We start from the raw sequence: 23,920 nt of genomic DNA on the forward strand, positions 1-23,920 counted from the left end.
TTCAGTTCCATGTTCAGTTTATTTTGTATTTAGCCCAATATTTTTACCTTTTTCTTTAATGCTGCTTCCTCAATTTATTTTCCATTCTCCATCTGCCATAAAGATTTTTTTTCAGTGTTTCCACTTCAGGATTCATGATTACCTGCTGAAATACAGGCAACAATACCAGCCTTTCTACAGTGTCAGTAAAAATTTCTCTTGTACTGAGTATTGCAATCCTAGTGTACATGTACCTATTTCTATATCGATACTAACAGATAAGTCACCACTTCAGTCCAAAATAGTGCACTTGTTTTATAGGGGTGCACAATAAATATCGGCACGATATTAATGGGCATCTCGTCAGTAAAGCTGGTTCTGTAATCAGCGGAAAATCTCTACACGTGCGTGCTTTCACATGGAGCAGCATTTACTACATAGAGCCATTGTTCACTGACAAGCTGTGCAAAATATGATTGTGGTTTTGCGCAGCTTGTCAGTGAACAACGGCTCTGTGTAGTAAATGCTGCTCCATGTGAAAGCACGCATGTGAAGAGATTTAACAGCTTTACCGACGAGATGCGCATTAATATCGTGCAGATATTTATCGTGCATACCTACTTATTTCTTTGGTTTGTATCTGTGGAGGCCACAAGACCGTGGAGTGTCCCATTTGTCATTGTTTAGTTCAATTGGGTGCACATAAGTGGCCAGTATGTCCCCTCAATGTTTTTTGTTTTTGAGAACTGCTCAGGGATTGCTGTCTGGGGCAAGAACGTTCTCACCCACTCACTCATCTCTTATCCTCCATTTATTTTGGCATTAGACCAGAAATGAGTTGTGTAACTTTGGAGGGCAACTTCAGCGCTTATCCCAAAGCATTATGGGATGCTGGCATTGTCATTGAGCATATCTGGTAGATTTATTGCAAGCATAGATTTAGTTGTAATCTCTAACACATTTCTCTGATCCCAAAGTATGTTCTGTGTCCATAGACGTAGATGATTGAGTTACAAAGAGCTCCTACTTTATGGATTGCACACCTTCAACTGCATGTCTGGTCCTCCCAGAGCATTTTTCTGGATATTTTGCAATTTATGTCCATGATGTAAACATCTGTGCTTGTTTGGTCTGTTTAATTGGACTAATTAATGGAAGGCAAATATAGACCTTCTCTCATCTTGGCTTTCATAAATAAATAAAAGAGATGAATAATTGAAATAGGGCTTGAGTGTAAACAGGAGAATGTGAGGGAGAGTCTGGTCTGGTGGTGAAGAGTCGTGGAGGTCACGGATGTTGATGTTGTACATTGACAGTCATGTACTACTCCTTTTCACCCTTCGCCAGGCCTTCCAAAGCTGTGGTTGGAGCCCTGACAGGGATATTTATTTGCTCGAAGGCTGTTGGATGCTAGAAGTGTTTTTAGGTGGATTTCTGTCGATTCATAAATATTCATCTGACTTGCATTGAATGTCTGACACCTTCTTAACAGAGCTGTGTTAGGAGAGGATAAGGCTAAAACAAACTCCATATGCTTGGCTCGATGCATCATTCATGTCAACCAAGAGAAGATTTCTGAAATAAACACCAGCCACAATCACTAACTGTGGCGCTCTGAGCTAATTACTGCTCAGAGCCGAGTTATGTTCTCGAAACACACCAGGGAATGTGGTTCTCAAAAACCTCCAATTGTTCTCTCTGTGTTATAGTTTTCCGGCACTCTGGAGTTTGATTCTTGATGTGGTTGTGACGGAGAGTTATTCAGACAGATCCTCTTCTGTTTGTGCCTACGTCTTTAATCAAGACGTGAGTGGCAGGTAGAAGCGATGCGTTGTGTTCAGAGTGAGTCTGGATTACCATTCTCACTCGGAGATGGAGAAGCCAAAGCTCCTCTTGTTGCAGATCAGTGGTGCAGAGGCAGGCCTTGTTCGAAAATGCCTTCAAAGTCACAGAAAAATGGCAGAGGTTGAATTGGGGCATTGGGGTATTTATTTCATACATTCAGCAGCGGTAAATTTGCAGGTAATTATTGAGGATTGTAAGGCTCACTGTTTGAGAAGGAGGTTTTTTTTGTAGCCTGTGAGATTGCATGTCACATTGTCAGGTTCTGCCATCATCTCTCTGATTTAATTTTTTATCAGTAAGTCTACATGCAAAGGCTCATGCACTGTTAACTCTTTTTGTCTTGCCCAGCTTTCCAAGTTAACCCATTTCACTCTGTGTGGTGTATTTTCACGTCTACTGTATTTCTCTCTTTCTTCCTCTGCATTTCTTCTCACTGGAATGCTGTCTACTTCCCAGTCTGCTTTCAAGGTCAGTATGCCCGCTTTCCACTGCAAATCAACTTCTTTATGTTATAACACACAAACTATATGCTGCTTTACCAGGGTCTGCTCTGTAAATCATGTTAAGGATGGTTCGAATGATCTGGGACCTGTGTTTTTGAGGGGCCATGTGGGGGAAAACTGTATCCGCTAGGCTAGACAGGAGGAAAATAATTCAGCGGTTGATTGTAGTGTGGTGGAGCCCTTGGGCGATGCACTTAACCCCAATTTGCTCTTGTTGCCTCCATCACTCCCCTTGGACTTGCTTCTAAAGTTTCTATAGAAAAAAAGAGAAATTGCTCTGACCTGAATTGATTAAAGGTTCAAAAGAAGGAATGAGGAAACCTGGGTAGGTCAAGTAGGCGCTACAAGCTTGTCTTATTAATGCATGCTAGCTTACCTGTGAGGTCTGTTGAGACAGAGTTCAGAAGAAGAAAAGAAGGACTTGCCAGAGCTTCTGCTGTTTGCGGATGATAGATTGAAAGGATGTGGGAAAAGAATGTGGGAGAGCCCTTGCAGAACTTCTAATTGGAGCGTAAAGAATCTCCATCAGTCATTTTCTCCCCAGCGGTATTGAAAAGCTTGCCTCCTCTGCCAGCCCACCGTCGATACGGACCCGTTCCGCTACAGCCGGGAGCTCAGCTTTTGGCTTGTTTATCTCGGTTATTATTTGCATCTCTTTTTAGTTTAGTCTGGAACAGAGACTTGTCAAGCTGTTTTATTTTTTCTGCTCTTGTTACTCCACTAGAAAACAAGCCTAATGTTGCGGGAGCGCTTGACAGAACTGTCATTCTCTCTCTCTCAATCTCTTTCTTGCTCATCCTTCTTCTGCTCCTCTGTTTTTTGGCTTTTTTGAATTATTCTCTGGAACTCAGCAACACAACAAACAGGGCCAATTTGATGTCTCCCCCAGATGAAGGGGCGCGGCGTAATGAAAAGGAATCCATGTCACTCTGAAATGAATTTTCCCCAGTGTTACGCGTTTGCTGCTGAGCTCCAGGGCCTCTTGATTTAGTCTACAAATGCTTGACAATACATGTGATGTGCATCATTCCCTGAAGCATGAATGATTCCTGTCGCCTTTCTCTTTATTTTTATTATTATTTTTTCTTATTTTTTCTTTAGTATTTCATGAGCTTAAGTTTAGCATACAGTATGTTATTTTAGAAATCTTTAATATATAGTGTCTTTGTAATATGTAGTAATGTATTTCAGAATATATTTTGTCATTCCTCCCTCTGTTTTTCCTCTCTCTTCCACTTTCTCTGTTTGTGTAATTTAAGTTACCGTTACTCATTCTGGAGAGGTTGAAGACTGTATTTCTGGGTTTTGTCTCATTATTGTGAGAGGCTGTTCTACTGTGCTGGTCTGCCGCTGTCGGTTCCTCCGGCAGGTGAAGGCCACAATCCCATACAGACAGGGAGGTCTGCTTCTCTGGGCCTGTCGATGAGTGCATACGATCTGGCCAGCTCGTGGAACACCTCCGGCTGTCTGTTGTCTCTGTGTGCTTTCCAGTACGCATTGGCTGGGCCGGCCTCAGGGCCGACCGCATGATTAACTATATTAGTCAAGGGCTGGAGGGAATTGTCCTCTCCGCACAGGACGGTACGTAACAGACGCGGGGACACCCTGTCGTGCACCTGGCCGCAAAACCTTCTCAGAAGCCAAAGTCTATTAGGCTCGAAAAGTTTGCACTCACCACAAACAGAACTGTGAATATGAGCCCCGCTATCAAGCAGCGGCTCTTGCCAGCTCTGCTCCACCTGCTGCTAGAGAAATGGCCACAGCCTGCGAAGAACCCACATTTCCTGTCTTTTATTAGTCCTGAGCTCACGAACATATCCTGAACGCCAGGAAGGAGATATCCGGCCAATATAAAGACACAATTGACATTAAAGGATGACTTCAAGAGGGATGAGGGATGAAGTAAACACAGACTCTCAAACAGTCTTTGATGGCGTTCCACTCTGTTCTGTGCTGGTCAAACAGGTTGGGGTCACGATAAACAGAAAGGTTTTTGTCCTTACTTAACCTTTTTGCTGTTTATCCCATCCTGGACTGTTAGTGTGGGCACACTTAAGTTCAATTCTGTCAGCACAGTTGAAAAGCAAAAGAAAAATGACATTAAAAAATGCTTGGATGAAAACGCTGCATGGTAACCATCTCCAGCCTTCTGCCTTGCGCAGCCCGCTCATAAATGCACGTTGGCTCCGTGACATAAGGCGCCTTTCTGTTTCCTACCCAGAATTCCTCCTAACGGCTTGATGGATTTATTTCTTCAACATCGATTTCCTTGTGCATTCATCTCCAAATCGCACCCAATTTTACCATTGGGTCTTGTTTTTATGTTATTAAGTGTCAGATGCGATTGGACTTTGGAATAACGTTTGCTTTAATGCCCGCTGGGCCTCATTTCTCCAGTTAAGTGACCGCAGAACGTCATTGTTTAGAAATGTAGGTTCATATTATTTTGAGAAAGGAAATGTTGAAAGAGTGAACATTTTATAAGGAGTCATTTTGAGGGCTTGTGCATTTTGGGTTGCTTTGTTTTTCTAGCTCAACCTTGCAGTGGTGGTCATTCAACAGCATCATGGCCTTGGATGTCGGCAAGGACTTGTCCTTCCCTAGGGTGCAGTTTGGCCGTGTGAAAAGGACTTTTTTGTGTTTTGAGAGGTGTTTAGTAGATGCAAGTTTCAAAGACTTCATTATGCAGAAGTTTAGAACATCTTTATAGCCGAAAGTTAGCAAACTTTCTGATGTTTGCTCACACACTTCAGTCGATATCTTGAGAATTTTAAAGTGCTTTCAAGCCTTACCCTGTAAACATTGCCTGGAGCTGTCTTGTAAATGAATTATTAATTTTAAGATCTGGACCAAAATAATGAATTACTATTTTTGATCATATTCCAGGGGTTTGAGCTCCATGAAATTCATTAAAAAGCATTAGGTTAGACTGGAGTGTAGATCTTTCACTCTTCTGAATGCATTTTCACCTGTGTATTCAAGCGTGTGTGTTTTGTTTGGATTTATATGTTACGTTTTGATGTATAATTAGTGTGTTTTTCCTCTAGACAACTTCAAAATTGTGCTGAAAGATTATTTTCTTTCTCACCCACCCTGTCATAGGACTATTTACTTGTTTTTCATTTTTTCCACTCATGTTCATGTTGCTTCTCTCATTGGTTGAAGCCACATTGGCACACAAATATCATACAGTTTTCCTAGTATTGATAATATGGCTGATTATAAAACATAAAGCTCAGTACAGAGACGAGGAAGATGCCAGGGTTACATATATGATCCAGAGCTTTATTAGAGGAAAGGAAAATGTTGGCATTGGAAAAAATGAAATAAAGAAGGCCTTTAAAAGGGGTCTCTGCCCTTGAACATTTGTGAAGCTGTGTTCACTAAACAGAGATGTTTCCATTTAGGTTTGTGTGAACCCAGTGTGTTAGCTTGAGAGTGAGATGTCCTGTTTTTGTTCTTTTTTACAACACTGTTCAAAAGGCTTTACATGTTTTTAAAAGTAATCTCTTAAGCTCACCAAGGCTGCATTAATTTGATCAGTAAAATCAGTAATATTGTGAAATAATATTACTGTTTAAAATAACTGTTATGTATCTGAATATAGTTTAAAATGATTTTTTTTCTGTAATGCAAAGCTGAATTTTCAGCATCATTACTACAGACTTAAGTGTCACATGCTGCTCAAGAAACATATTCTGTATTATTATCAATGTTAAAAACAAATGTTGTTGCTTAATATTTTTCTGTTTCTCAGAACAGCATTTATTTGACAGAAATCTTTTGTGTCATTATAAATATCTTTGCTGTCACTTTTGATAAATGCATCCTTTCTGAATAACAGTATAAATTTTTCACCAATAATTAAATCAAACTTTTAATATAAAAGTTAAATAAAAAGTTAGATTTTTCTTTTTACTTTTATACACATTTTATGTAATTTTTATGAAAAAAAAATGTAAAAGTAAAAAAAAAAAAAAAAAAAAAAAATAAAATATATATATATATATATATATATATATATATATATATATATTATATATATATATATATATAAATTTTCACAGGTTTTAGAAATTTTATATATCCCAAGTGATGACCAAAACTTCAAATTAATGCAGACATTAATATTGTTAGATTTTAGAATAATTGCAATCTTGGTGATTAGGTTAAAGCATTTACATGATCATTTCATCTTCTGAATATTCCTTCTCATGTTAATGCAGTTGGGTGTTTGTGTTGTGTGGTTCATTGTTTCACTGAAAAATGTAAAGCAGAACTATATTTTGGGTCCATTTAAGGAATCTTTGAAATCAATATTTGACTTAATCTTACAGGATTGGCTAGATTAGAGTGTCATCATCACTTATAACCATAGTGGAGCTCACTGGAAATATCGGCATGCATGCTAGTAATAACTGCCTAGAAAAGCCTCTCTGTCAACAAGGTTTACGAATCGCTTTTGTTATACACTGTACCTGCGTTATCCTACGCTTTTATCACAGCATATCAAAAATACCAGAACGACAGGCGAATTACATTCTGAATTAGATGTTGCTGTTCCTCTTTATTGTTGTAGAAGTGTTTCCTCCGTGAACTCTGGAAAATGAGGTTACCTATCCCATCACATCAGAGCCCAAATGGAGACATATAAACATATAATCAAAACCCTGAATAAAGGGCTGGCGCTCAATGCATAAAAACAGTCAGATGCTTATTGCAAGTGTAGCGGAGCCAAGCAGATGGCTTGGCCTCTTCTGGAAACACCAAATAGGAACATTCCAGTATATTTATGACCTGTTACACAAACTCCCTTGAGCACACACACAAAGTCTTTCTTTTTGTGTTGTTATATGGTCGTGTTATCTTGAAGATGTTTTTTTGACAACACAGCACATTTAGTCTGATGTTTCCAGAATGGACATGAAATTTATTTGCGGTGCTTTTAATAGATTTTTTAATAGCTATCAAATTAGCAGTGTTGAGGAAACTGCTTTGGAACTGCAACTTGTTAAGATGCTCATAAAATAGTTAAACTACAGCCAAGCTACACTTAGAGCAATAGTAGTGCTAGTACTATTAACTAAATATAGCTTTTTGAGGAAAAAAAAACTTTCTGGAAGTATAATTGTCAGATGGTACTACTTAATTCTGCAATTAGACCATTTATCTGGGACAAAGCTCCAGAACTAACTTAAAAAAACTAGAAAATGCGTTTATATAATGGAGCCGAAAACATTGTTTAAATAAATATTTTAGTTTTAAATGAATTGGTGAATCATTTAAATGAATCAGTTGTTTGTTTAAATCAGTGAATTGTTTAAATAAATCAGTGAATCGTTTATTTAATCAGTGAATCGTTTATTTACATGAGCCATGAACAGCAATGAACAGATTCACCAAATTGAATCCGATTTCCCAGTGCAACATTTGAGAGAGAGGACAAAGTTCACTCTGCTGTAAAGCTGCGGGCGCAGTGATGAAAATAACAGCGATGGAGCCGTTTGTCATGCTACACCGCTGCTTATTGGTGTATCCGCACTGTTTTGAAACAGCTGATGTGCTGTGGTCAAGTTAGTAGAATGCTGCTTTTAGTTATTTACACCCTAACGGGGCAACTGAATCAAGGACCTACTGTGTTTTTATTAGCTTCAAGACCCGATTTCGGTTTGCATTTGCAGAAATGTATGATTGTTACAAATATTGCATACAGCAATATTTCCTCTGGTACTTCCACACAGAGACTCCACTGTGCTCAGGACAGCTCATCCAGAAGAATGATCAGGTTCTAGTGGTGCAGCAGCTTGGCCCGTTGGCCCAAGCCTTGTTCAGCGTCACCTTGCTTCAGCGAACACACTCTGAAAGCTCTGTCGCTGATTTTTACTCCAAAGCATCAACCGAAGCACCTTGGTGGAGCACCTTGGTGCCACTTTCCTGGCACACGTAGATGTGGCTTTTCATATCTCATAAGCCCCCATAATGACTCTTCAATTACCTTCCCATATTGTGTGTCTTGGGCAATGTTCTGTGGTATCAAGTGGGTGCCGAGGGAGGTCTTTCCACAACACTGTGTTATTACTCATTTAAAGACATTGGTGTTGGCATAGTCAGTGGTACATCTGTTCTCCAGGGCAGAGGTGCAGTTGTTCCCTTTTTTTAAAATCAAGTCAAGATGGTGAACGGTAACATATCCCGGCTGCCATGCTGCCAGTGTGCAATACACCGGCGGCGCCCACGTAAACAGGAAAACTCTCGCGCTCTGACGCTCGTTGGGGCAAAGTGACCGCAGCATCTAGGCCTGTTGGTACGACACTTCTCAGAAATGAAAATGGCTTGAATGCTCTTTTAATTTATTTATTCCTTCCTTTTTGTTAGTGCTTTGTGTTCCTGCGGGTTTCCATGCCACAGCAAATGGAGGAGGGAAAAGGATAATGAGGAAAATCCCAGAGCTCAAACACAAACATACTGCCTTTCATTTGTAGCACAGCTTGATCTGTGGAGATCAGTCCTGCTTCCTTTTGTTGTCATTTATAATAAACTAGACCGCTTTTGGCTCTTCTCGTTGACCCTTTTGTTTGTACTTCTGCTTACACGTGTGTAAAAGAAGAAAAAACTGTAAAACACTCTTTGAGGAAGAGATTTTTGATTCTGCTTGTGACCTGGTAATATTAGTTGGTATTTAATTTTATCTTTTTTGGTTTCACCCATTTCCTATTTAAAATATACTAAAATAAAATTGCTTTTTCAAATTTCATCAATCATACATAATGCCACATAATTTTTATTTTGTTTTATTTTTAACTTAATTTTGTATTTTATTTAATTAATTTAGTTTAATTCTGACCCATTCCTAGTTATATACAAAGTTTGATTTTCAGATTAAAATCAATTTAAATATACAATAGCCATGTAATCTGATTTCATCAAACATAATGCAACATTATAAAATTTGATCTTTTTTTTGTCATTCTGAATAGAATAATGCATATTATATTTTTAAAAATAGTATGTGAAACATTATGCATACTTTCTGCAAACCTTTTGGCAATGCTACAGTAGTTGCTATACCATTAGTTATCAAAGACTTGAACACACACACGTTCCTCTCTCCGCATGTTTCCAGTATCCGTCCACCTCAGTGTCCATCTGTGCATGTCTGACTGAAGTCTTTTGGTGTGTCCTTTGCAGGCAAATGAAAGACCAAAGCAAGAAGGTTGCCAACCTGAAGCACAAAGAACAGGTGGAGAAGAACAAGAATGCTCAGTTGATGGAAGAGGCTCGTAAGCGAGAGGATAATATCAATGAGAGTTCTCAACAGATCAAGGTAAATCCACATGACATTTGTGTACGTTATTCACAGTTACGTACGGTTCATGAGTCTGTTCCAGATCAGATCTAACTCATGTGATGTTGCCTAAATGAAATGCAGGATGAATCCCTATGCCTTGTAATGGATTTCAGGCAAGCGTTTTACACACATAACCGCTGAAATCTGACGAGAGCAGTGGCTGTTATGATCTTAACATTGAAACGTAACCCATAATGAGGCCTATCAATCTTTTAAGAGGGTCATAGTCCCCCAAAAACCATGAGTTATTCAAAATGGCTCAATCTTTTGTGCAGCGTTTAAAGTTTTTCCTTTTGCGCTGTCTAGAAATGTGTCTCCTCAGAGCGATCTGTCTTCTGATTATATAAGTTTGGATGTCAGCTCTGGTTCCTCATTTGAGAATTGCTGGGATGTTTCTCAGGTAAAGAGCGAGCTCATGTTTCCCTCATCCAGACCGCATTCACGCACTTCCTGACCTCGTGTCCTCCTCTCATTGTGAGCTTTGGATTTTGGGAAAAGATAAAAGGAGACAATAATTGAACAATGAAATAAGACACAGTTGTTCAGTGCAACCGCAGGAACTGTTGTTAAAGTTATGGCTCTGCGATATTGAAGCAGATGCGTCGATATCCAGGTATCAGCGTATTTAGTTTGAGGTGATTTGCAAATACAAACTACCTCATCGAGGCTGATGTAACTTTCATCATATTGACTATTTTTGCCCCAATTTGACATGATGATGGTCTGTGGTGGTCGTTCCCGCCCTTCTGGAGTGAGTGTTTGAATAGAAAGCCAGAATCAGCAGTTAATGTCTGTGAGAATCTCAGCGCAAAAAGTCCCACTTTTTATGGAGGGGCTGTTTTTCCTCTTTGCCGTAGACCTCTAGACAACAATGCCACAGTGGCCCTCCCTTTGTTGTGGTTTTCGGTGTTTTTCCTGGCCGTTGGTTTGTTCTTTCGATCAGTCTCCATTTTCACATTTTCCTTGTTCTGTGTTCTTTGTTTTCGTTCGAGTTCATATGCTCTTTTCCTGACAGCAGGATTGATGTGCTATTGGACTTCGACCTGTGGTACCCGGCGACTGGTGCGTCAGTGTGTGCGTGCGCATGAGTACGTGTTGCGGTCAAAGAGTGCTCATTTATGACTTCAGGGCCCCAGCTTCCTCCATGGGGTCACGTTGCCATGAGCCCATATTGTGGCTTGCGCTCCCCCGTTCGAAGCACCCTGATGCGGCTGCATCGAGGGCCTCATCTGGAAGCGGCAACAGCTGCTTCTTTCAGCCAAGACCATCAACCACCACCTTCCCCCACAGGCATGTCACGATCTGCCCTTGAGGCCCTGAGACTCCAGATCAGGCGAACCCCGAGCTGATCTCCACACGCTATTGGACGCGTCAGGCGGGTTTGGAAGGGAAACCAATTGTTGTTGATGATTCGGTATATGGTTACGGTGGTCCCGCTCCAATCTGTTGGTCAGGGTGAGCTGAGAGAGAGGTTAGTCCAGGACACCAGAGCGATCCTCTCTCTCTCTCTGAACCGGTGCTAAAAATGGCTTTTTTATCAATTAAGAAGGTTTCCATTGGAGCCCTGAGGTGGGATGTGGGGTGGTCGGTTGTGGTTGAGCACCAGAGCTGCACAAACTCATTCGGAATAGCAACTGTTGACATTGGAGAAGGTTAGATGGTCAGAAAGGAAGGACTCTCGCTTCTATTTTTTGATTTTTCTGCTGGTGGCATTGTGCTGCTTCCACATGATTTGATCCAATCATTCTTCTAATTAGTGGTGCTTTCTTAGGCAAGCATCACTGTAACTTCGAAACAAACCCGTAGACCTTACTATTCAACTTTGTAGTGTAATGCATGCTATTGACATGGTTCATACCTCAAATTGTGCTTGAGTTGAATTGGCCTTAACACACAGAAACTTGAACTGAAACTGGAATGTCAGGAAGTGGAAATGACCAAATTACAATTCAAAGAAATACAACGCAGGTAATGTATTCTGGGAAATTAAGTGGTGTTCAGCAAATCTGTTTGACTGTCAGTCCTATAAAAGCAAACTTCAATACTTAAAAACAAAAAACGGGCTTTCATTTTAAAAATGGTTAATTTTTTTTTTAACAATACATATTACGGTTATATGAAATTCTGAGAATTTAAATTCAGTTTGTTCCTACTTCAAATTCAACTCTTTTTCCTTTGTGCAATCTCTATTGAAATTTAATTCAAGTTCAATAATTGATTTTGAATTAAAACACTGTGAAACCATTTTATTTTTTTATAAAAGTTTTGTTTTGCTATTATTTTAAATGTTTCTTTATGAAGCTTGACATGCTGAATACGAAAATCACATTTATCACAAATACCTTTTGTGTATCATTAACAAAGCTTATGAAAACTAAAAAAATATGTACAATTTATACAAGCTAATGTTATTACTCATGCATAAAAATTACACGGTGCATGCAGAATCCCTGGCTAACAACAATTTAACATAAAGAGCAACTAAAAGTGAGTCGTCCAAAACTTCAGAAGTGTATGTTGGATGATTTTAGTCTTTTATGACTAGTCCACAATGTTCTGGAATGTTCCATAAATCACTAGAAAAAACATGCAAAATTAGTACACAACCCATCTGTACTAAACCAGTGTTTCATAATTAATGATAGAAGTTCTAAAATTTACCTGATCTAAATATTTATCAAAATATGGTTGCTACATGTAAATTAACAATAATTAGCACCACAGAATTACTGAAGAACCATAAAAACTTTTTTGTTACATTGTGAAATCATTTTGAATTCATTTTTGAATTGCTCATTAACTCACCTCAACCCTAACCTTGGGTGACTACTAACAAAAAAAAACTTGAAAACCACTTCCAGTAGTATACCAGATAGCAACATGCTATTCACTACTTTGCTAAATCTTGGAAGTGACTTTTTGATTGGTGAGAATCAAAATGTTAATATCTGGTTAATTAAGTTTAGCTGTTAGTTTTCATAGGATGAACAAATGGGGCGCATACGCTGCATGTGCAGATTATTGCAGTGCAAGAGAGGGTCTTTGATCATAACCCCTCAAGACTCAAGAGCATGACTTTATCCTCTTCTGAATCATCCCTATCCTTTTACATTCATCCCTCTAGCCTGATAAAACTGGAGATGGGGTTTTATAGGCCTACACATCTCTTCAGCGTTAGAGATATTTTCCGCCGGATACATAGTTCCCAGACGTACAGTACGTACTGAATTATCAACCCCCCACCTCCCACTGATCAAATATCATCAGCCTGAAGAAATCAAGACTTTCGCTGGGAAGGAGGATGGAGTAAGACAGCGGGGGGAGAAAAGATGACATTATAATGAAGCCCAGTAAATACCTGTTTTACTGCGTGGTTGAATCTGTTCTCTTTTACTGCACAGTCTTACTGAATGCTGCGCAAAATGCTCTGACTCCCAGCATGGCCTGTGACCAGAAGGCCCCACTGAATCCCAATCTTCACCTTGACCGGCCTTCACCAAAGACAGATACGAAGGAAAATTTGAATGAGAGAGCTGGAAAGAAAATAGAAAGGTCAAAAAATGGAAAGGTACATCCAGTCAGTATGCTTCACTTTAGAAAGGGTGAACATATTCCGCCGCATACTTTGTGCAATCATCAAAGCAAGCTCAGAAAAGGGTTTCTCCCACAGGTGCAATGTGTGCACTACTCCAGACAAGCCATTAGACTGACACCAGAGCGCCGCACATTGTGAATAGCAGTTGTAAGCCATAGGTCTTCTGTTTATAAGTCTCTCAGCCTCTTTTATGTTTGGCACAATGTGCTCTAGTGTGGTTGTAAACATCAGCACTCAAATGCCGAGAGCTTAGAGTGACAGCTTTAGTGTGCAATTGTGGAACAGTATTTTATAACATTTAGCGAGTTAGGGATCGTGCTGCTAAGTGCTCTTACAAGCACTGGTGGTCTATTGTGTTTTGCATGTAAATTTGTGCACAGTTAAGAAAGCCTGAATATACAGTATGCATACTGTCGGTTGATTTAGTGTCAAGATTTTATTTTATTTTATTTTCATAGCAGGGGATTCCTTAATGTATGACAGAAAAAGAAATAGATCAAATCTATAGAAACTAGTCAACCTCTGTAATCAACCATCCTGACCCTTTCACATTTCTAATTAGAAATTAGACACATTTATGTGAAGATTTATGTAACAGGTACACATCTGCAACCATGCAGCTTCTCATTGGTCTTTCTGCTTGTGTTCGCATTTGCAGGCAAATTTGCAGGTGACATACTGGAGTTAATAAACCTAAGTGCTGCAGGCGAATCGCAGGTTTATGGTCCTTTTTAAACACGCAGATATAAAAGAGTCAAACAGGAACCTTTTATGACTCGCTGGCCTGCCGATGCTGCTTTTATTGAGGGGGAATGTATTACTGTCCCTGAGGGGGAGGCCTTTTTTATCCTAAATGTCATTTTCTCAACCTGCCATAACAGACTGGTCGCAGTGCAACAGCCAGGATCCATGAGGAAGCTATAGTTGGCACAGGACAGTTTTAGGAAATCTGATTCAATTTAATGAATGAGCAAACCTGGTTTGCTAGTTTTAGCTAGTGTTTTTATTTTATTTTTATTTTGTTTGGGTTTTTTTGTTTTGTCTTGTTTTAATTTTTTTTTTTTTTTTTTTTTTTTTTTTTTTTGTTTTGTTCTGTTTTAATTTTGTTTTTTGTTTTTTTTTTTTTTTTTTTTTTTTTTTTTCATGTTGTTTGGCTTTTGGCTCTGTTTTTTCTTTTGTGGTTGATGTTCTGTTATGTGTTTTGGACACATTAAAATGGGAGACCAGCTTAAACCAGCTAAAAACCAGCAAACTTGGCTGTTTTTTCAACAGGGAACTGTTATATTTCTTACGAATTGCTTGTGCTTGACCTAACAACAAGTTGTGCGTGTAGAGGATCCATCTTGGGATTAGATGTTACATTACTGTCTTGGGCAAATTAACATTGGCAGCTTCAGGTTTAGGACTTTTTTGATTTCTTGAGGTCTCTGTGGAATGTTCTCAAATGTTCCAGTCTGTCTTCCAAAACCTCCGAACACTGACGAGAGATCAGACTTTAGCGGTAACACTGAGCAGAGGTGAAACAAAACTGCGGTAAATATCTGCCTGACAAGGTCGTCATCACTAATGCTGTGGCGAGAGCCATTCTCAACACTCGGAGGGAAACGGAAAGAGAGAGGTAAAGCGAGGCCGAGACTGAGGAATGGAAATAGCTTCGGAAGAAAAGCAGGAGGCGCAGTGTACTTCACACATGAAAGCCTTGATTCTGACACTCATCACCTCTCGAGTGCGAACAGGTCAGGAGGGAGCTAACAGACGCCAGTCACGAGACTGACGCTCGAAAGCGCTGGAGAGGAACTCTGACTAGAGAACACCTACTTTTTCAAGTTGTGGGCATCAAGAACACCTTGTTTGGTTGTAGTAGGGAATGCACTGGGCTGCAGCAGTTCGATTATTTTGTGTATTTTAGAGATGGTGTGTTAGCATGACTGCTGAAAACTGTCAAAAGGAAGGGAATGCCATTTTCTTTGTGGGCTTTCCAAAAAATATTTTTGTCCTCAGGACTGTTTTGCTTCTCCTCAGCAAATCCCAGAGCTGCTGGCCTGAGCCAGAAAGCGTATGACATAGCAGTCACTGAATAATGAATGGTTGAAATATCAGCACTAAACATTACAGCTATGACAAAGGAAACCATGCCTTAAAATTGGAAGATCATACCAATTTTTTATTTTTATTTTTTATTTTTTGGCAAGGTCATCATCAAATCGTTTACTATGGAACACGTATCCACATGAGATGGATGATGCAGAAAACTAACCTGAATGGAGCTAAACAAACTAAATTCATTATCCAGCATTGATTGTTTCTTGAAAATAGGTATATTTTTTAACTTGGGTTTTATAATAAGAAAGAGAAAATGTCTGTGCAGAATACAAAATATACTTGTATTACAGATGTATTCTCTCAAATAAACAATTTAAATGTCTAATGCAGTATTGCTTAAGTACAATTTTTGATTCAAGGATTTTTAGATATTTTAAATTGACACAAAAATAAAAACAGTGTATGTTATTGCAACACAAGTTGGCAAGTACTTTAGTGGATTCATGCAAGTAGATAGGAGCTGAGCTTGCATGACTAGAAAACAACTGCCCGAGGGTGTTAACCAGATCCAAAATGGCCGCCAAGTGAGCTGACTTGTTTAAAAAAAGATTTGCCTTCCCAGAACTGCACCATCTGATACCTATCAGCCCCATATGCAGGCCCTCCACCCCTTCAATTAGAACAGAGCCTTGTTGTTTACACCCATCTTTGTTCTGCTACATCTCAAGTCTTTCTCCTCCTCCTTATGCTAAGTGTTTAGCCTCCAGCTGTGTGGGACATTCTTGCTCTCATTCTTGTGTTTTTTGTTTTTTGGGTCCACTGTCATGTAGAAAAACTAGTGGCTTTGAAACGGTCCCAGTGGCTTCCCTGCTGAGGGCAGAATTTCCCCGCAGAGATGCTTTGATGATAATGACTTTATGCTTTGAGGAGCCTGTTTTATGACACGTTGTGGCCAAACACCGCTATCGTTCGGTAGAGCAGTGATCGCAGGTCTGTGAATTAAAGGTCAGCTTCCCACCACCACAGGCTAAGGGTGGAGAGAGCCGAAAGTCTAACACACCTGGCCAGTGTTTATATATAGTACTCAGCATAATGAGTGTATATGCCTGTACTCTGAAGAGTAAGCATAGGGTTTTACTTAAAATGAAACTAATATTAGTTCATATTTGAGTTATTTTTTATATATCATTATAGTATTTATTAATATTTTACATTTAGCTTTTATTTTTGTTTTCTTTTTCGTTTTCTTTTAGTTATACATAAATTTGAGGTTTTTTTTTAGTAATTTTGTTAAGAGCATTTGTCATTTTTATTATTTTTTTTATTTCTATTTACCTAACATTTATTTATTTATTTATTTATTTTAGAAATGTTATTACTTCAACTTAAATTGAATTATTAGATATTAACTGAAATAAGTTTATTTTAGACTTTTAATGAGCTTGACTTATTTTTTTTGTTTAGTTTTAATTTTATTTTTAGTTAATGATAACAACACTGGTCTGCTGTCAACCAGAAATGAAGAAGCATCTACAGTATTACTTATAACCATAGAAATATGACATATATCAGAAAAAGTAATGTCATGGGTTGAGTCAATGTGGAATGCATGAACAATTTACATTTCAAAATAAAAATAAGAACAAAAATAAGAAAAAGGTTTACAGTACTAATGCATAATGCAATTCCAATATGTTTTTCTTCACATTCATATTTTAAAAGTTTTTTTATTATATATAAAATATTTAATTTCTAATAAATTAATATGCATACAATTTTATTATAAAATATATAAAAAGTATATTTTATAATATTTTTCATATGTGACATTTTTTATTATAGTTAAATGTATAATATTTATAACATATAAAATATCACATAAATTATTATAATATATCTTTAGTTCGTGACTAATCTTTAGGGAATAATTTACATAGTTTCATATATTGTCAAACTTATTTTTCTATATTTATCAAATTCTGCCATGTGGATACTTAATTTTGACACATTTTTAGCACTGAAAACTAATTGTCACTTTGCTCAATCATAGGATGGACTTTTTCTAAAAACAATCATACACCGTTTGTTAATCTTACCCCACTCCTCCTTCATCAAGCCATCATCATGATGTAGAACATGCAGAAAGCCGTGTAATATGGGAGCGAGAGAGGATTGAAAGACATGCTGGAAAGGGTTCGCTTAAAAAAAAACACATCACAGGAGGTTATAGAAATGAAGTAAACAGTTTTCGTAGCGCTTAGATCTGCAGTAACACAGCACCCAGAGGCGTGATATCCAGCTCTCTTGGGAGCTTTTCAAAGCCCTGTCATGGAAGCTTAGATTGCTTTCTGCTTGTCACTCACTTTAATTCCCTCCTCTCCTGGCCTTCTTGTTATTGATTGCGTTCACAAATTAACAACACTCTAGTTTATTGTGGCCCACTTTCAGCTACTTCCTCTCAAATTTTCTCCTTCGTACCATGGCTCTTCTACCATTTTAAACTGTGGATTCGTTGAACGTCCAATGAACTCATTCACATTTGGTTTGTTGTGTCTCTCGACTCTCCAAAGAGTCAAAACCAAATGCGGTTCAGTCTGGCCGAGCATTTTGCCAGTCTCCGTGCTTTTCAACTCTTACCAGATCCAGGATCAGGAGCTCGGGATCAGATGGCGGGGGTAGGAGGAATCACATCCGCATGTTCTCATTTCTTTAATAGACTTCCAAGGTCTTTTTTTTTATTGGGCCTGTTTGTTGGCGTATGTTGTTTGATGTTACCATGCTTTTGGCCGTCTTTTACGTTTTCTCCAGCCAGTAAGGATGGACACCTGCTGCTCTTTCCGGGTCTTTCATAAACATTTTGCACCCAAAACGATACAGAAGAATCCTCCCGCTGAGAAAAACGACAAAGGGACATCTGCTACCAAACCCTCCACATTGGCTGTCTTTTCTTAGACTTGTAGCTGAGGTCATCCATTTGAAATAATGCCTTACGATGACCTAAACTTCTCACCCTAATGAACTGCTGAAACCGCATGAGTCCTGGGACAGTACAGCGGGATTTTTCAGTCCCGTTTCTTCCAAAAAAAGCTGCAGATGAGAACGAAACGGGTTCGTGTTGAATAAGGTAACCTATGGTTGATTATTTCTGTATGTGAGAGCATGTTAGACAGCTGCAAGTCATTCTGCCCCAACTGTGTGAGCTGAGCTTTTGTTCTTCAGGCTCGTCCTGCTTGTCTCCTAATTGGATGTGCGAGCTGCGGAGAGCTGGGCAGATTCCCCAGTGAGCCCTACCCCGAACCCGGCCGGTCCCTCCGGTACAGCATGTGGCTTTGATTTGTGGCTTCCCTGAGGTGTCTCCTTCTATCATCTGTGTGGTTTTGGCACCAAAAGCATTACCGTAATGAGATATTGACTGAGCAAAAAGGATTACTGTCGCTTTAAATCAAACCAAAGTGATTGCGGTCTGCCTGCGAGAGGAAAGTGCAAGCTTAATATGGTCAAAATAAGATAGAAGAGAGAGCCTTTATACAACATGCTGTGATCTGTACCCGCGTCACCCTCCTTGTGTCCTGAACTTCCTGTAATTGCTGACGTTGATAACAGAAAAATCCTGCTGATTCAACAGATGCATCTGGTTATCGACATTGCCTACTGTTGCAGGAATTTGTGGTGTGGGATTCCAGATGAAAATGATGAAAATTGTGTTGTGTGCATCAGGCCTTTTGTCTTGATATTGAAAGTTGATGCATGCAGTTGGAAGGAATTTTAGAGACAAAATGATCGGTCCAGTTATGCCCAGTTATATCCCAGAGAATGCAATATATTAAAAATGCATAAATAAACCAGTAATAAAATGTTTAGTTTATTTTTATTTTTTTTGGTTTGGTTTTTAATTATTTATTTTTTATGTTTTATTTTATTTTATTCCTTTTTTTCTTTGTTATATTTGGCCGGTTTTTCTTCATAAACAGCTTAAAACTTCTTGAACTTTCTCTCAGGATTGTCTGCAGCAGAGCGTCAGAAGCATCTGGTTGTCTGTGTACCTTCACATTGCCTCTTTTAGCAGGAATTTGTGGTGCGGGATTCCAGATGAAAATGTTCGCTGTGATCATCTGCGTCTGGGATTGTGTGCATCAGGCCTCTGTCTTCAAATTGAAGGCTGATGCTTTTAGCTAGAAGGCACTTTCTCAGCATGGAGGCCATTACCACTGTAGAGCTCCATTTGTATGAATGGCAGTTTGTGTGTACAGTATGTGTGTGTAGCGGCTGTTTGCTCGGTTGTGTACGTCAGAGTGCATGTTTGTAGAGGTCTGTACTAAGTGCCTCAGGCCTGCCAAACGAGTCAGGACTTTTGTAGCCGATTTTGAAATGTGGGGGAAAAATGAAATGTGAATGTTCCTTGAAATGGAGCAGCGTAATGAACTCAAGACTGTTCCCATATTCAGCACTGCTCTGGCGTTTCTCCATGTATCCCACAATGCCTATTCATTTGAGTCCCTAACCATTGCGTTCTTTCGCTCTCTAGCACACTTTCAATCAGATGTTTTTCTCTTTGTTTCCATCATTTTCCCTATGATTTTCCAATTCCTGATACAATCAATCACAGACGTTCATGATAACTAGGTTTTGACCTTGACTCTCTCAAGAGTGGATAGTTGAAGTAGTGTGATTTCACTCTTGACGGTCATAGATCTGAGCTGAGTCATCATGGGAGCAGACTGTAGATGAGTCACGTCCCTGAGATGGACAGCTTGGGTTGCCCTCACTTACCGCAGTCCAAGAATTTGTAATGTTTATACCTCACATGCTGTGAACTGACTGCAACTTGCTTTCTCAGAGCTACCTGCTGCTGCACTTGTTGGCTGCGTACTTACTGTGTGTAATCTTTGAACACAGCTCATCGAATTCGATTTTATAGTCAGAATATTTGTTATATTATTCAGTTTCAGTTAAAAGGCAGTTGAGTCCAGGTATTGAACTGTTCATGACATTCTACAAAAAATCTGTGTCGATAAACAGCTTCATAGGCAAGTTTGTCAGTTGCATGGTACAGATTCTTATTGCATGTAAACGAAAGCAAAACATTTTTTTCCTCCAGGATTCTCTGCAGCAGAAGGACGAGCGCATCGAGGAGCTGGAGGAGGCCTTGCGTGAGAGCGTACAGATCACGGCTGAGAGAGAAATGGTGTTGGCACAAGAGGAATCTGCTCGTGCAAACGCTGAGAAACAGGTGAGAAAACACCAAACACAGTTGAGACGAAGGCTCTTTAATATGCACTTTCTTTCTCTCTCATTTATGTCTTTCTTTTTTTTGACACTACATATTGTTCACTTGCCATATTTTTTTACATTTGGATCAAATTTATTTAATACCTTGCACCTTGTCGTTTGAGTCCAAAGAGAAGTCATTTATTATAGTGAAGTATTTTTATATGTATATTTCTTTTTATTCTACCTATGTTTTGTTATTTTATTCGTTTTTATTATTTAATCTTTATTTATCTTTTGTTTTGTTAAAAATCTCCATTCAGTGAGATGTTTGACAACATTACCAATCCATCTCCAGATAACTTTTGAAGTATGATAAACCATCATGTTTTCTGGAAATGTTCCTAGCAATGTTTCTAAAGAGCTCCTGTGTACCATTAAAACGAGGCTGTGATGTGTTACCTGGAGGAAAATCTGTGCGGTAACTTTAGCGTGATGCTCGCCAAACCCTACAGCCATCTTTTCAGTGTGGAAATGTCCACTTCCTCATCTGCCTGGTCAAACATCCGTCCTAGTGTTTAAACAGAGCTGTATGCACATCCACGCAAGGCTAGCATCTCTCAGGCCGGACTGTAATGGCTTTTGCTTGGCGGACAGTATCGCTTCCATTAAAAAGCCTCCTTCACAGAGCTCAGGAACCAGCAAAAAGCCATGCCAACCATCCACATCCATGCCAGCACTGCACTGCAGTGCCATTGGTGAACATTCATGTGGCATGCATGGGTTACATGTTTGTGTCTGCAGTCAGTCTTCATTTAGAACATAAATAAGCTTTGCGTGGCCTGCGTGAGAACTACTAACTTTGGTCCGATTCAGTTCAGCCACATAGAACGTGCACACATGAGGAACGTCCTGTGTGTTGACAGCACATGCCGGCATTTCTTTCTTGGCTCTTTTAAGCAGGAGTTCAACTGGGATTTTGGAGATTGATGAGCAAAATATTTGGCAAATATATAGACTCTACTTGGGTCTACTTTATAGGAATTGCTCACCTAAAAATGAAAATTCGGTCATTATTTACTCACCCTTGTACCATTCCAAACCCATAAGTCATTGGTTAATCTTTGAAGCACAAATTTTAAGATATTTTTAGTGAAACATGAGTGGTTTCTGTCTCTCAGTAGAAAGTCCAGGCAACCAAAATTTAGAAGATCCAGAAAGTTCAAAGAGGTGTCATTAAATAATTCCATATGAAACAAGCAGTTTTAACCAAGTCTTGTGAAGAGGTATTAGTGATTTAATTGTAAATGATTTAATTTAGGCACATATAAACACAAATACATAGAGCGTATCATGTGGACTTTCAGTGGAGGGACAGAAACCTCCCAGGTTTCATTAAAAATGTCCTCATTTAATTTTTTTTGTTAAAGATTAACCAAAGTCTTATGGGGTTGGATTGATATGAAGGTGAGTAAATTATCACAGCATTTTAATTTTTTGTTGTGAATTATCCATTCAATGCAATTCAACTCTCTAAATGGAGACCGAATGAGTCCTCATCAAGAACACATTGGAAATAGATTGAATTTGCAAATAAACTGCCAATAATTTTGTTATTGCTGGAATGCCATTCCTGAGTTGTTCTGGCCCAATCGAACCTGTTTTTAAAGCAGATTGCACCACTGTCAAGCTGTCTGTTGAGCTTTGACGATAACATCAAACTCCTATAACCTTTTCCGAACGAGTCCTCTGTGAACCGGACAACACAAGCAGCCAGTCAGGCTTTGAAACAGAGCACAAAGCAGCTGCCAAAATCTTGCTTCCCCTCTACCTGAATCCCTGAACTTTTCCCTCTCCTTTCTCCTTCTCTGTCCATCTTACTTGGCTCCATCGACTCTCTGCTTCATTTTTAAACCCTTAATGGTTTGTTCTACCTTCTGTGGATCCTGGCACCCTGCCGTTTCCTTCCTTTTCGCTCTCTCTCCATTTTCTAAAGATTCGCATGATTGGCTGAGCATCGTCCCAGTGTGCGTTGCAGTCTCGGGAATGTATCGTGGCCTTCACCGCCGAGTTTCTTCACTGCCAGACGGACCTCCACTCCAATCCCCCAGGGGTTAATTAGAGCTGGGGGCTGCGGCGGGAGCCAACGCTGCTGCTAAGCCTGGCCGGCCCCCTCTCATTTGGGCTCAGAGAGAAGAGGAAATGGGGACAGTACAAGTGCCACCCTCCGGAGCCAGTCTCCATACTCATTACCGATGTCCCAGTCGCATCAAGTCTCGTTACGCACGCTCAGGATATCGCCGTTAGAAGTTCCTCTCCACCCTGGCACCTGTTATATAAGAATGAACTCATATTCCGGATTACATATTTAGGAGTTATGAGCTATACAAAAAAAAGATAGAGAGAGAATGACAGCTTGCCTCACTGGCAGTTGGCAGACATGTTTTTAAATGTGTAGTTTGTGGTCCTGCATTAAACCAAACAAAATCTAATTAGTTTCACACAAATACACACGGTTTTCTGCACACACACACACACACACAGAGTCTCTCCTCTGCTATTTAATTAACATCCCTCTGTTGCTTCACCACACCCTCTGTTGTGCCAATCATAAGCAAGCATTCATCTTTAGCTCTGTGCTCAATTTCCTCCAATAGCTGCTCGCCTCATTGTTCTCATTGTGCAGAGCACATGTTGGACCGAGTGCAGTGCCTGTACAAATTGCTGTCAGTATGTTGTTCTTAAATGTATGGGGATGAGGGTGACTGCTCTTTGTTACACTGACATGAAAGTAAACCTCTGGCCAAAAACGAGTCCATTCTTTCTCGTCAAGCCAAGTGCGTCTGTTAAGCTCCCTTAAAAGCTGTGTTGTGTTGTGTGTGTGTGTGTCTGTGCACTTGTTTAATTCAAGCGCATTGAAAAGCTACAAGTTGTTTGCTCCATTCATGCAGGTAATGAAATTTGGAAATATGAATCCAATCATGTGTTCCTATGAGTTCTCATATGTACCAGATAAGGTCTAAGACAATTACACAGGTCAGTGTTAATGTTGTCTGCTAAAATGCTCCTATTATTCCATCTTTCCCAATGGGATAGATCACAACAAATGGAATTCTGTCATTATTTATTAACTTATGTCCTTTTAAACCCATGTGCAATTTTGGGTTTAACAATAAACATTTAACAATAAGTTAAAATTTGTCAAGATTATTAATGCATTAGGTATCATGAAAGAACAGTATCAAATTTCTTCAGTTTAATAGCATTTAGAAATTTTGGTTAATGCTAATTCATAAATATATTAATATAATTAATACATTTTAAATAATTAATTAAATGTTCTGCTTCATATAAATATGTATAATTATTCATATAAATAATAATAATTTATTTTGTCTT

The 23,920-nt window shown here is 39.1% G+C and overlaps 1 protein-coding gene across 12 annotated transcripts in view; it reads left to right on the forward strand.

The window, feature by feature from the left end:
- Positions 1-23,920, forward strand: part of LOC109075953 (ELKS/Rab6-interacting/CAST family member 1-like) — a 191,814-nt gene that overhangs the window by 65,010 nt on the left and 102,884 nt on the right. For 8 of the 12 annotated variants that reach the window (XM_042738660.1, XM_042738706.1, XM_042738720.1 and 5 more), the window contains 3 exons: positions 2,281-2,292; positions 9,516-9,651; positions 20,412-20,543. In XM_042738660.1, the coding sequence (XP_042594594.1) occupies positions 2,281-2,292; positions 9,516-9,651; positions 20,412-20,543 (280 nt within the window). The remainder of the gene's footprint in view (positions 1-2,280; positions 2,293-9,515; positions 9,652-20,411; positions 20,544-23,920) is intronic. The other 4 variants (XM_042738654.1, XM_042738668.1, XM_042738724.1 and 1 more) reach the window with 1 other exon arrangement.

The sequence above is a fragment of the Cyprinus carpio genome, chromosome A4 (assembly GCF_018340385.1).
Source record: "Cyprinus carpio isolate SPL01 chromosome A4, ASM1834038v1, whole genome shotgun sequence".
NCBI classification, from domain to species: domain Eukaryota; kingdom Metazoa; phylum Chordata; class Actinopteri; order Cypriniformes; family Cyprinidae; genus Cyprinus; species Cyprinus carpio.